At 37.6% G+C, this 13,873-nt stretch overlaps 2 protein-coding genes across 2 annotated transcripts; both read left to right on the top strand.

Moving 5' to 3' along the window:
* The first annotated feature begins 368 nt into the window (after positions 1-368).
* Positions 369-773, top strand: LOC126554024 (uncharacterized). The gene has a single exon (XM_050209143.1). The coding sequence runs from the start codon at positions 369-371 to the stop codon at positions 771-773; it is 405 nt and encodes a 134-aa protein (XP_050065100.1).
* A 6,132-nt stretch (positions 774-6,905) lies between these two features.
* Positions 6,906-8,008, top strand: LOC126554023 (uncharacterized). The gene is made up of 3 exons (XM_050209141.1): positions 6,906-6,957; positions 7,392-7,886; positions 7,965-8,008. Exons 1-3 carry the CDS (start codon positions 6,906-6,908, stop codon positions 8,006-8,008), a joined length of 591 nt encoding a protein of 196 aa, XP_050065098.1.
* Positions 8,009-13,873: the final 5,865 nt, after the last annotated feature.

Here is a 13,873-nt window from a genome sequence, read left to right as displayed (position 1 = left end):
AACTCTGCAATGGCAAAGGTTTTGCAGCAATGTAAATTGATTGTTTGGGACGAATGCACGATGGCACATAAAAAATCTTTGGAGGCTTTGGACAGAACCTTAAAAGATCTACGGAGCAATAATAACCGATTTGGTTATGATTTGGCAATGATTTTATTAGCAGGAGATTTTCGTCAAACATTGCCGGTGATTCCACGATCAACGCCAGCTGATGAACTCAATGCATGTCTAAAGTCCTCCAGTTTGTGGAAACATGTCAAAGTACTTCATTTAAGCAAGAATATGCGTGTCGAGTTGCAAAATGACCAATCTGGAACATATTCTCTAAACAACTCATTGACATTGGTAATGGCAAATTTCCTATAGACATGTTGACTGGCTGCATTAACTTTCCTCAAAGTTTTTGTCAGTTAACTCGATCAAAAGATGAACTTATTCAGAAGGTGTTTCCAGATGTTTCTCAAAATTACAGAAACCATGATTGGTTGAGCGAACGAGCTATACTGGCTGCAAAAAACATAGATGTAAATGAATTAAATTTCAAAATTCAAGAACAAATTACAGGCGAATTGAGGATATATAAATCAGTTGATTCGGCTACTAATCAAGATGATGTAGTCAACTATCCACCGGAATTTTTAAACTCGCTGGATTTGCCAGGATTGCCACCTCACAATCTTCAATTAAAGGTTGGATCGGTGGTTATAATGTTGCGAAATATCAACCAACCGCGTCTTTGCAACGATACACGGTTAGCGATAAAAAATTACTAAACAATGTGATAGAAGCAACTATACTCAAAGGAAAGTATAAAGGAGAAGATGTTCTCATACCGCGCATCCCAATGATTCCGACTGATGTGCCATTTGAGTTTAAACGACTACAGTTTCCAGTGCGTCTTGCTTTTGCTATGACTATAAACAAGTCCCAGGGGCAATCATTAAGTGTTTGTGGTATTAATCTAGAAAACCCATGTTTCTCACATGGTCAATTGTATGTTGCCTGTTCCCGTGTTGGAAAACCATCAGATTTGTTTATCTATGCGCAGGTAATCAAACAAAAAACATCGTATACCACAAAGCACTACAATGATAATAATAATATTATGATTCACATGATTAACAATAAAGCGATTACTTACTTTTAAATCATTACTAGCTGACCCGACACGGCGTTGCCCTTGTGTTACTTTCTATTTTTGCATTTTCGTATGCCGTGTGTTAATTTTTAATTTAATCTTGTTGATCTTATTGATCTTATCACCCTGGTGATAGGGCGTTGTGAATAAAAAATAATTAAATAAAACATATATAATGATTTAAAAGTAAGTAGTTATAGTTTTAACTGTTATAGTTTTATTTAATTATTTTTTATTCACAACGCCCTATCACCAGGGGACGGTTCTGTTCAGGAGAATTTTTTAAAATACGTAGGCACAAAACTGCCACATTACAAATCTTTCGTCGTGAATTCGACGTAATATATTAGCACTATCAATAAGATTAAATTAAAAATTAACACACGGCATACGAAAATGCAAAAAAAAGAAAGTAACACACGGGCAACGCCGTGTCGGGTCAGCTAGTTATATATATAAATTAAATACCTGAGTAAAACACAAAATTCCGTCCCACTTTGATTCAGACTGCGGACTGTCAGTTATGCATGAATAAATTAAATTTAAAGTCAAATAATATATTAAATGCATTACTGGTGTGGTTATAAATTGTGTTTTGAAGCTGTGATATGCAATTTCATACAACTATACTAACCTAACCTTTTTTTTTTTTTTTACATGGAAATCGATGGTTAAGGGTGGCACCGACGTTAGTCATTTCACCCCTTAGCCGCCATCGTTTATTGTGGAAAATGAACACGTATACAATGTTAACAAAAAACACACAACATATCTATGGTATATAGTACAAAGAATTGGGGGCCTCTAACCACCCTGCTTTTGGCCTTCGGCCTACAATGGTTTACTTAACTAAGGTTGGACTGTTCATATCGACTACTGGATTGCTGCTGTTTGTCTTCTTCTTTCCTCTTCCTCCTTTTTTTTCATCACCTTGGTGATGAAATTCTCCACAACTTGCCACGACTCCGCGTTCCGAATCATCAGTTTGATCATGTTCTCAGGATTGGTGGCTACACCTAGGAGTGTGTTCGCTCTGGACCTTCTGCTTTCCCACGCTTCGCATTGAAATATTGTGTGGTGGGCGTCATCCGTCGCGTGTCCGCAGTACCAGCACGCAGGACTGTCTAGCTTACCAAACCTATGTAGGTAGGCCGGGAAACAGCCATGTCCCGTCAGTGCCTGAGTGACGTGGAAGTTCGTACTGCCGTGTTTACGGTTTACCCAGTGTTCTAGGACCGGGATTAACGGGTGGGTCCACCTACCTTTAGTTGAGCGGTTCCACCTTTCTTGCCAGGTTGTAAGTATGTCTTCTGTAACTGGTGGTTGGCCATTGTTGCTTCGGGTGTCATACATCATTTTTCTGCTCTTAGCCAAAAGGTCGAGGGGAGCAGTACTAGTAATTACCTCAATGGCTTCTTTGGATACTGTACAATATGCTGATGCGACCCTTAGTAGCATACGTCTCTGTACTTTAAAGAGCTCTGCCCATCCTGAGGGGCTCATGTCTTGAACCCAGAAAGGCGATCCATCCAACATTATGGAATGGGCGACGTTGCTTAATAGTTTTCTCTTTGCAGGTTTCGTGGCGCTAATGTTTGGTAAAATTCTAGACAGCCCCTGAACCACTTTTCCTGCTTTAGCTGCCACTGTCTTTGCATGTTCCTTGAATTTCCATCCGCTGTCGATGTGTATCCCCAGGTACTTTATACATCTGATGGTTGGCACTCGAGTTCCGTTTATGGCGATATTCATGTCATTGTAGGTTCTTGTATTAGTAATTACCATTGCCTCACATTTGTGTATAGCTAGAGTCAGACCTGTACTCGTGAGCCAGTTGTGGACTACCTGGGCCGCATCATTGAGCAGGTGCTCCAAATTTATCGTGTCAGTGGCTTTTGCGACTAGAGCGACGTCATCGGCAAATGCAAGGATCTCCACTCCGTACGGGAGGCGGGTTTGCAAGAGACCGTCGTAGAGGACGTTCCACAGGGTGGGTCCTAAGACCGACCCCTGCGGGACACCGCACGTGACGTCGATCTTCGTTTCCGATCCTTCGGAGTTGAAAATAAGCTTTCTTTCGTTCAGATAGCTGTGGATCATGTGTTGTAGGTATCCAGGGATGTCTTTCTCTTGTATGGCGTCAAGGATGGCGTTCCACGGGGCGGAGTTGAAGGCGTTTTGTATGTCGAGGGTCAGTATTCCAACTTTCCCTTTATTACCTTTAACAATGCCTCTCAATTTCTCGAGCGCATCGATGGTGGATTTACCCTTCCTGAACCCATATTGTCCGTGGTCGAGCCCTCCGCTACTGTCCAAGAATTCTCTAAGTCGGTTGTCCAGCACCTTCTCGAATAGTTTCCCAAGGCAGTCGAGAAGACATAGGGGCCTATATGAGGAGGGGGTGTCTAGAGGTTTTTCACCTTTACGGAGGAGGACAAGCCTTGCAGTCTTCCAGATTGCTGGGAAAACCCCGCTAACTAGACATGTATTGTACAAGTCTATAAGCGAGTCTGGATACTGAACCTGCCCACTCTGTGTCTGTGCCTTTTTATAAGAGGTGCACCTATTGCTTCCAGGATAGTGATCTGTTGGAGCGTTAAGGTCCTCGCACGCAGCGCATCTCGGGGGATTGGAGCATTCTACCGCCCTGTGGCCCGTGATAGCGCACAAACTGCAAGCGTCCCTGCGATCCGTCCCGGTGCATTTGGACCTTACGTGGCCGTATCCGAGACAGTTAAAACATCTGACGACTTTTTCCCGCAGGCGGACTTTGGCCCAAACCAGGCCTATGCGCACCTTGCCCGCCTTGATGATCCCTGGAACATCGACGCGCTTCAATGATGCGGTAGCTATCCTAGTGCCGTTGTGGGCTGGTCTGACGTTTTTCACCCTGACTGAGGTATCGTTAAGCGGCAGTCCGGCTGCTTTCTTCAGGGCATCTGCAACCTTGGTGTCAGTGGTCACTCCATCTAGGCCAGTGATGTCCAGATCCACGTAGCTGACGAGCCCTCTGACCGAAGCTCGATCTCCCAGAGCGTCCCTGATGGCCGCCTCAAGACCGATCCTCTGAGACTCGCCTCTAGTTACTTTAATCAAGACTTCTCCGCCTCTGCTCTCAGCGATAGAGGTGATGTGGGCCCCCGTTTTAACCACATCGACTTCTCTCACTGCTTTAAGGATATTTGCAAACGTGTGTTTCGAGCTGGGCTTGATGGCGATTGCATCCGGCGGGGGACGTTTAGGGCGATTGCTGGGGTCTTGACTGCCACTCTTTTCGTCGGTAGGTCGCCTTGTTTTCGGCATGCGCGGTTTCCTGGTGACCGCTGACCATTCCTCGGTGACGGTGCCCTTGGGGTCTGGCTCAGGATTGATCGGGGTCCGGGGTTGCTTTTGTTTTCACCGCCGCTGGCGGGGCTGCAGAGGGGGTTGAACCCGCTTCTCCATCTGGCGCTCAGGTTGTTGCTGGGATTGCCGTCTAGGACTCTCATGCGAGGCGAGCTCGCCGATGGACTGTGAAGTATTGGTGGAGGCATCCCTGGACGCCACGTGGCATGCACCCCCCTGCACTGGAGGATCCGTTTGGGAAGCTGCTGACTTTGCGGGATGTTTGATCATAACTTTTGACAGCTGTGCGCATTCTCCGGCGTGATCCTGCGTGAGATTTTGAATGCCTTCACGATGCTGTCGTGGGAGTTCTTCACTAGGTCAATCGATTTAAGGACGCCTTCGATTGCGATTTGCACTTGCGCGCTCTTTGTTTTGGCGCTCATGACTTCCAAGGGCACTAGCTTTCTCCAGCATGAGGTTAAGCACTCTTTGTTGCCCGATGATTTGGCACTTCAGTGAGCTCATCGCTGATACCAAAGATCCTAGGCTGCCTGCGGAGGATGGTTGTTGCGAATCCTTGTTTGACGCGCCTGTCACAGCACCGGTAGTAGTTAGAGTAACGGGGGCCAGGCTGGCCGCCCCCGCACCCTCACGGTCGCAAGATGACGACCGTAGTGGGCCCGCTACTTTGGACCCGGCTTTTACCCCGGATCCACCCACTACCGCCGACCCCTGGGGTTCCGAGGCCCCTGGGGTGGTATCAATATTTAGGCTGGTGCTTTCCATATTGTGTTTTTTTAATGGGTGGTCTCCCATGCGTTTTTGCCCTGCCGCCAGGGGGATTTGTATTCAGTGTTACCATCACCTAGGACGGCTGCCTGCCGAGGCTAAAGAGCCCGTCCTACCCTTTTGAACCTCTTGGTTGCCTCTCTCGTACGTGACCTTCCGGTATGGGAGACCCTGCCGCTGCCGGTATAGCTCGCGGAGTCGACAAGAGACGTGAGCCCCCCCACCACGTCAAGGTGGGTCCCGTCGAGGGGGATACTAACCTTTTTTTTTTTTTTTTGCTTTCGGTATCGGTAAACAGCCTCCGAACTGCGTTAGCACAACGTAGAGGCTGCCACCATCGTTTATTTATAATTACAAACAATTAACGGTTTCGGGGAGAGTGTGGTAAGACAATCCCTTATCCACCCTCTCTTACAAATAGTTTACAAGTTATGAAGGCTCTATCCTTCTAATTTTGCCGTTTCAGCGTACAGATTACTTTAATCAAAGTGTGGACCAGCCTGCCGCCTTCTTTCATCCTCGCACTTGTACCGCATGACTCGGCTAATGAAGGTAGCGATGATGGTCCATTTGGATTTTCCCTGGAGCATAACGTCCACAAGGTTTTCCTGGGTGAGGTTTTGTCCGATTTCTCCATACATTTGTCGTCGCCAATTTTCAAATGCGTCGCACTCGAACATGGTGTGGTTGGCATCGTCGACCGGTGCGTCTCACAGTTCACATCTCGGGGAATCTGCTTTCTTTATTTTGTTGAGATACGCTTTGAAGCACCCTTTGTTGGTTAGTATCTGCGTCAGGTAGTGGTCTATATCTCCGTGCTATATCTTCCTTTTTCCGATGAGTCCCACTCGCGTTGCCATTCTTTGATCGTCTCTTTTCTGGCGATCTTTAATGCCTCTTGCCTGTTCGGCGCTCTATGCGCCATACAGCGCTCTTTGGCTATCAACGTGATAGGGGGCATCGATGCTATCAACGTTGCCGCCTCAAACGATACCGTTCTATAGGCCCTGGTGACTCTCAACGCTATCAGCCTTTGCGCAGCTTTCATGTGAACCGCATAGTCTAACCTAACCTATATAACTCTATAGTCTAATGATTTATATATATCTTAATTTCATCATTTCTTACACAATAAACAGAAGAAATCATACATTTCGTAATTAACAATTCTGTCTTTTTCAGGGATGCAATTAATGGCTATCCAGCGACAACACCGAGAACACGACACCCATTCTACATGTTCATCATTCGATTGACGACGGTGCCTGTCTGAGTTCCAGCTGCAGTATAAACATACGTTTGTCATGTCGTCGGAATTCTCTAATAGATAGGTCTTTAAATATTCTCTATAAGTTTTTGGATCAAACTCTAAACTGAGCTTGGAATTGTCCATAAATTTAAATGCGTAATATATGATATATACTCCACAATTAAATGCATCATTTTGTTCTGGAACATTTTCAAAAGGGCATGGAATCAGTGTTAAGGGTGGACATTGATGTGTACCGTCACCGTAGATGACATCTGATTTCAATCTTTTAATTACTTCATTGAAACGAGACATTGATATTCGTTTGGCTATATCATATGGCTTAAACGGGTCCATGATATAACACTGTCTGGTGTTGAAATTTATGAAGACTACAATCCAATGAGTCTCATTAATATTCCACGGAAGAATAACCACACTGTTCTGATTGAAAGTAATTTTGTCATACACTTCCCCAACTGCTCTTTTTCCTAACAGCAAACTTACACTATAGCATGATAAAATGTGTGTGTTTTCTAAGCTCAGATTTATAGCGTATGACAACAAACAAATATCTATAACAAAGCTAGACACCCAGTTTGTTCCAGACAATGTATCAAATTCTGGGAAATCGAGGTCAATCTTGACGTTAGAATTGAGAGCACTAGATATTATGTTACTATATTTTACAACTAGATAATCTTTATTTTTTGGCATCTTAATTGGTTTATAGTACGCCAAATCTTTAGGGAGCATATTTTGGTATAAATCCATAGCTGGCGCTGATCGTCGAAACGGAGATTCATGACTGCCAGGTGTCGAAACTGATTTTGTTAAACATTCCTCCAATGGCTTACTCAAATCATGTACAACCATGTCGTTGTTGAGGCTCATCAACAGTGAACCCAGTCTCATTGTCACATTCTATAACAACAATGTTATTTTTATCTGCTGTAATGGTCGAAGACTTTGGAATTTTTAACGACAGTGCTTTGAAAGGAAGGTACTTGATGGGTTGGAGGTGTTTGTGTTGTTTTTCTTTTTTGCCCCAACTCTCTGTTTCGTCTAAATGGTTAAGGCTAGACAATTCTGAAAGTTTTCTTTTTCCATTTTCTTTAGTAGTACTCTGTTTAGACTTAGCGTCAAAATCAAGCGCACGAGTGCAATTTCCTTTTCTAATATTGTACTTCATTTGTTTGTGTACATTCGTCACACGCTGTCTCATAAGTCTTAAGAACCGGCCGCATTTAAACCTACGGTCGCCTTCTAGTATGTCTTGTTTGACTGTTTTAAACCAAGATTCAACGGTACAATTACTCTGGCGGATTTCAATGCCATTGCTGACTTTATTATTCATAATAGGTGTCCACAGTGCTAAGAAAGGTACACACTTAACTATAAACTCGTGTAAATATGATTCATCATAATATTCATTAATGCTTATATTTTCAATATTTTCAGCACAATTTAAGGCTTCCGATTTAACCTGTTCTTTGATTGACTGAAATCTACAGAACATCATGGAATTACTCGTGTTGGATTCGCATAGAAATTTATTTATTTCCTCCGAGTGATCTTCACCTTTGTTGCTCGATTCATTTGGCAATTGGTATTTATCATTACACTTGGCTCTCATTGTACTAATGGCATTTTGTGTGCGTCCTGTACCATAAGGTGACAACAGTATTACTGAAAACATTTTGAACCAATGTTCAACATCTGTCAAACTGGTTGTGTTAAAAAGTATGAATATCCAATCAATAACATCATTTCTTTTCGTTTTTTCTACATCCATACGATGGTTTTTCTCAGATTGAAAATATGTGTAGACATGGTTTACTATAATTTTTGTCTAATGATTTGCACATATATTTATGATGGTGACATTAGATTCGTCGTGGTTTTCAACCAATACTCTGTAACACCAGTTAAGGTAATCGAATATGGAAGTAAAACCATTCCATCCTATACACAAGGCATTCATTTGGGCATAACTGAAATCTGTCACTATATTTGTGAATACTGGCCAAGTAAGTTTGTGTTTCAAAACGAATGCTTTAAAAGCGTTCAGCCATTGTGAAATCGCAACAATGTCGTGGGCTGAACTAATCATTTCAACAACGGGACACGTGACACTTGAGTTTCTAGGTAATGGGACATTAACAACTAGAACATAGTACAGAACCCTTTTGCTGTTCTTGTCAATTTTCCTGACCACTGTACCAGTTGCATCCAAATACCCAGTTACTGGTTGTTGTTTTTTAATCAGATTTTTTAGTATGTCCAACTGCTCGTTACTATAACAGTGAACGGACGGTATGCCGACATGCTTTACAAAGTTCTTTTCTTTGTCATTACACATCAACATAAGGTCATGAAAATCATCTTTATCATAATCATCGGCACTTATGGCCTCTGATCTGATTTTTCTGACGACGTCATCTGATTTAATGCCTTGCAAATTACCACAATTCAACTGAGTGGGTGATGCCATGTCAACAGCGTCCGACCTGAAGGAAAACGCTTTAGTCTTTTTTAGCGCTTCTTTGTTTAAGTCTCGCTGAATCCCTTTTACGTTGTTTGTGAGACCATTGTCAACTGGATTGTGATGGTAATTCAAACTAGAACTATACACAATCGCCTTGTATGTTCCGCTTGCAGGCTGGACTTTAATCCTAAAAAGTTTACACCCCCCGTGGCTACAATACATGTGCACGTTACAATGGTCTTTATAATATTTTACCTTTTTTGCATTAATAACGCATGTATTGTTTACAGTCCTTATGAGCTTTCTAAACATAACAGGATATTTAGTCTTGTCCAAACGGGCTTGACCTCCGAGATCAACATAATTCATATGAGACCATTCTTCAAACGAAATGTTGAAAAATCCTTCACGACACACCAACTCGTGGTAGTCATATTGTTTTGGAAATTGATTTTTTGTTCCCAGAGGTAGAACAACACCAGACTTTACAGGTGTTTTCTTATATAAAGCATTTCTGAGGGGACTGGGTACATGTTTGCTATTTGTTTTTTACATGGGGTAACAAAAACGGATTCATCGATTATATTTTCTGGTAGAATTGGAGTACTACTAGGTATTAGTGGATCTCTCTCTGTCCGAATAAAATCATTTTCTGGCGATGTATTCGTATATTCTAATGAAACATTGTCACTTTCCAGAGGTTCAGACTCTGTGGGCACCGAATAAGAAATGCAATTTTCAAAAGTACCATTAAGATTATCAGAATTTTCATTAATACAAAAAATATTTGAATCAATATTGTCAGTGTTGTCCATTGATAGACACGGGGGTAGATTGAGGTACTTTCTACATTCTTTGTAATCTTTTTTCCTATTAGTATCATTTAGAGCGACTCTAATGTTTCTACATATGTCAGTTAGAGTTTTGTGATTGTAATTTACAAAATCGTTAGACGTGTAATTACAATTTTCTATAAATTTGATTATTGTGCTATTATTAATTTCTGATGTATTAGCCACATCAGCGCTATTCATAGTTTCAATACACTTACGAAGAGATGAATTTTTTCTTTTAATAGCATTTACTATTGATTTTTTCAAATTATGATCAGTATCTTTTTTAAAGATGAAATTGCAAATATTATTTACACAACTATCGGAAACAGAGACATTCTCAAAATTTAATTCTGGATATTCTGTCTTAATATAATGAGCTACCTCATTCAATTTCTGTTTTAAACTCATTTTTAAGCTTGTAAATTGTTAACCTACTGTGTCTGATATAAATTCAACGACACTTTTGTTTGTCTGATATTGTAATTCAACGACACTATTGTATGCCTGAAACAGTAATTCAACGACACTTTTATATGCCTGAAATATTAATTCAACGACACTTTTATATGTCTGAAATAGTAATTCAACGACACTTTTATATGCCTGAAATAGTAATTCAACGACACTTTGTATGTCTGATATTGTAATTCAACGACACTTTGTATGTCTGATATTGTAATTCAACGACACTTTTGTATATCTTAGCCGTCTAAAATTAACTTTCTTAGACAACTATACCTAACTATACCTAACACTAAAATAAAAGAAGAAAAACAATATTTAAAAATAATTTAATAATAAAAAACACTATAAAAAATTAAAACTAAAAAAGAACTAAATTATAAAAAAACACTGTAAAAAATTAAAACTATAAATAATAAAAACACTATTAAAACCGAAATAAAACGTATATTTCTAACAATTAAATGTTTAGAATTAGCACTGGCTAGAAAAACCGCAGTGAGTGCGCAAGGAAAAAGCAGCGAAAACCCGAATTGAAAACGCGAGGAAAAAGCTGAAGAAAACCGAATAGAAAATTTGTAGAAAAACCCGGATCACTTGCGCCTGAAAAATACATACATTTAATTTTAAAATAAACTCCAAATATTAATGAATTGAATAATATTTTACACTTTTAGAAATCATCATTAAACTTGTGACAATGCCACACTGGCACACATGGATAATAAATTAAGATATTTTAAAAGATCAAAAATATTAGACATGATAACTGTAAGGTAAAATTTAATACCTATAACAATTTGGCAAGAGAGTAATTTTGAAAACGACTTTTTAGGTTTTTTAAATCCTGTGTATGAAAATTTTTCAAGGAGTTCATCAGTAAACATATACTTTAAAATTCTGTGGACACTACGTTCAACTGTATTGGAGTTCATTAGCGACATTTTATTTACCTACAAACAAAACATAATATTATGTAATTACTGCAGCAAGGTGAAATAGTTTATAAAATGCATCCATACTATCATTCTAATTAAGTAGAACTCACTAGACAACGGTTAAAGTTGTTATCATTATTTTTAAGTGTTTGTTCCAATTCCTGAAGTTATTCTTCATTTTCTAATGGCCACAAGAAACCATCATCAAATGAATCGTTTGTAATACCACTCATATTTCCAGTAGCTGCATACTTGAAATATCCATCAATTTTTTGTTCAATGTTTTGTAAGTTTGCAGCAATGCTTGTATTCATAACATCAACTGTATATCTTAATGTGACAAGTTGTTTTGTAACCAAATTTTGAAAATCTAATTAAAAAATACATTATTTAATACTAATTTCAAAAATTATTATTTTCTAATTTACATATTTAATACATATTTCTTTAAATTTAATAATTATTATTAATTTAATAACAAACTAAATTTGTATTTACACTGTAGGTACATATATATTATACAAACTATGTGATAAATAATTAATGCTAGACATTGGTAGTTATAGAAGTTCCTTATTAATATTTATTTATTATTCCCATAGAGACCAAATATCAAAATATTGTTTCTATGGAAATGGAAAATAGTTATTTAACTATTAAAAAAAATCAATTTAATAGCATTCAAATGATTGCAATTTGAACTATAGAAAATATTAATTGTTACTTAAATCTTTCATAACTAAATTCTTAAAAGTGTATTTCTTATACTTATAGTAATTGTTTGGATAACATTTTACCAGTAAGTCCTTTTCATTTATTTATGTTCCTAAAAAAACCCATCATTAAACACTTGATATATTACTATTAATTCATCTTAATAGTTATTAAAAACTAAAAAGAATTAATACATTTTGATAGAAAAATTTTAAATTTAACATATTATAATATATTATAATCTTTAATAAAAATAACTTATTTAAACTACCTTGAAATTATTTTTCTCAATAAATATTTATTAAAAGTCAAAATACACATATATATATATATATATATAAAATACTCAAATAATTCATAATAGCTTTACTTTTAACAGTTTTAAACAACAATTTATAATTATTAAACTTATATAAAAAGTTTCTATCCCTATATATTAATTTGGTTATATATTACCAATCTAACCAATATAAATATTATATAATATGAAATCTTTATGTGTTTTGTTTTAGATGCTATACGGAGTTCTTCTTTATTTAAAACCACAACATTGCAGATTATAGAAAAACCTATTAAGGCCTGGCTGGCTCAAGCAAAATTTAGAAAAATCTCCATAATATAAACTGAAATATAATTTTAATGTAGCAGTATCTATTTTATTAGATAGATTTATTATTATATTATCAATACTTCACACATTTCAGTTTATAATGTTTTTTACAATTTCAAAAATACAATAATGATATTTTTCTTTTTTTCATCAACTATGTAGTGAGCCGGTCCTGGTGAAGATGGCTCAACACGATTTAACGACGAAGTCCACTTTGTCGTCTATCTTCTTCGGAGAGCGTAAAAAATTTGTAGTAAATAAACAACTCGGTTTTTTATAAGTTTGAAAATCAAGTTATTTATTAACTGAGACAGAGTAAAATAATAATATTAACGACTGGCCCGATGTGTTGTTAAGTATAGAACAACGCCACCGGTCCACGCGTACTTGAGGCTTAACTATGTCTGAAACTTAATACTACCACAACCTTTTTATATAAAACTAATCATGGACGTAGTCCCCGAATATACGTGTGTGTCATGGTAAACCGGAACACAAGTTTCGTGTTTACGACGACACGATTATTAAATGCGTATTAGCTTTCTAAATATTCATATAACTAGCTCTATAAAATAATATAAATAATATACGTATCTTAATTCTACGCATTCATATAACAAGAATATAATACTAGATCTAAAAATTGGATATATGAAATTATTGCAAATAGTATCAGCTCAAAGGTAATAAAAAAAATAAAGTAATAAAATAGTAATATGGTCGGATTACTACAACTATATTTGATATTGTTTTTAAATTGTTTTTGACAGTACAAAAATCTACAAAATACTATGATAAGAAATTAATTGTTAAAAATATATTCTATATAATAATTCAAATAATGTATGTTTTTTTTAATAAGATTATATGGTAGTACCACCATAGAAAATAATTATTATGTTCTACAGTTTACACGTTTAGCAGTGGCACAACCAGTGAGCAAAGGGTCGTGGAGTCCAGACACCCCCTCCCCCCAACATGGAGCTATAGATTAATTATACCATTATAGGTACCAGATTTATTTTTTAGTTGAAATGTCTATGTTCCAACAAGTATGGACCACCCTTTTGAAATATTTCTGATTTACCACTGCATTTTAACATTTGTACAACTTGTTAGGTTACAATTATGGGTTAATTAATTGCCTTAATTGAAATAAAATACAATTATTCAATTTTAAAAACTGATTGAAAAATAATATTATAATAATAACTAGCTTAAATATTACTATAATATTTGAATATAATATTACTACAATATTTGACTATAATATTAAAAAAATATTATAGTTTTGAACTTTGAATGATTATATAATATTACAG

This window comes from Aphis gossypii, unplaced genomic scaffold (assembly GCF_020184175.1).
Source record: "Aphis gossypii isolate Hap1 unplaced genomic scaffold, ASM2018417v2 Contig00402, whole genome shotgun sequence".
NCBI classification, from domain to species: Eukaryota; Metazoa; Arthropoda; class Insecta; order Hemiptera; family Aphididae; genus Aphis; species Aphis gossypii.
The sequence above is the reverse complement of the archived record's forward strand: the minus strand, read 5'-3'. Positions and strand labels throughout refer to the sequence as shown.

Excerpts from the sequence above, each read along its gene's own strand:
- LOC126554024 (XM_050209143.1), top strand. The coding sequence starts at position 369 with ATGTTGACTGGCTGCATTAACTTTCCTCAAAGTTTTTGTCAGTTAACT.
- LOC126554023 (XM_050209141.1), top strand. The coding sequence starts at position 6,906 with ATGAGTCTCATTAATATTCCACGGAAGAATAACCACACTGTTCTGATT. Across the intron at positions 6,958-7,391 it reads CCACACTGTTCTGATTGAAA|GCTCATCAACAGTGAACCCA; the intron begins GTAATTTTGTCA and ends GTCGTTGTTGAG. Across the intron at positions 7,887-7,964 it reads TGTCCACAGTGCTAAGAAAG|CACAATTTAAGGCTTCCGAT; the intron begins GTACACACTTAA and ends CAATATTTTCAG.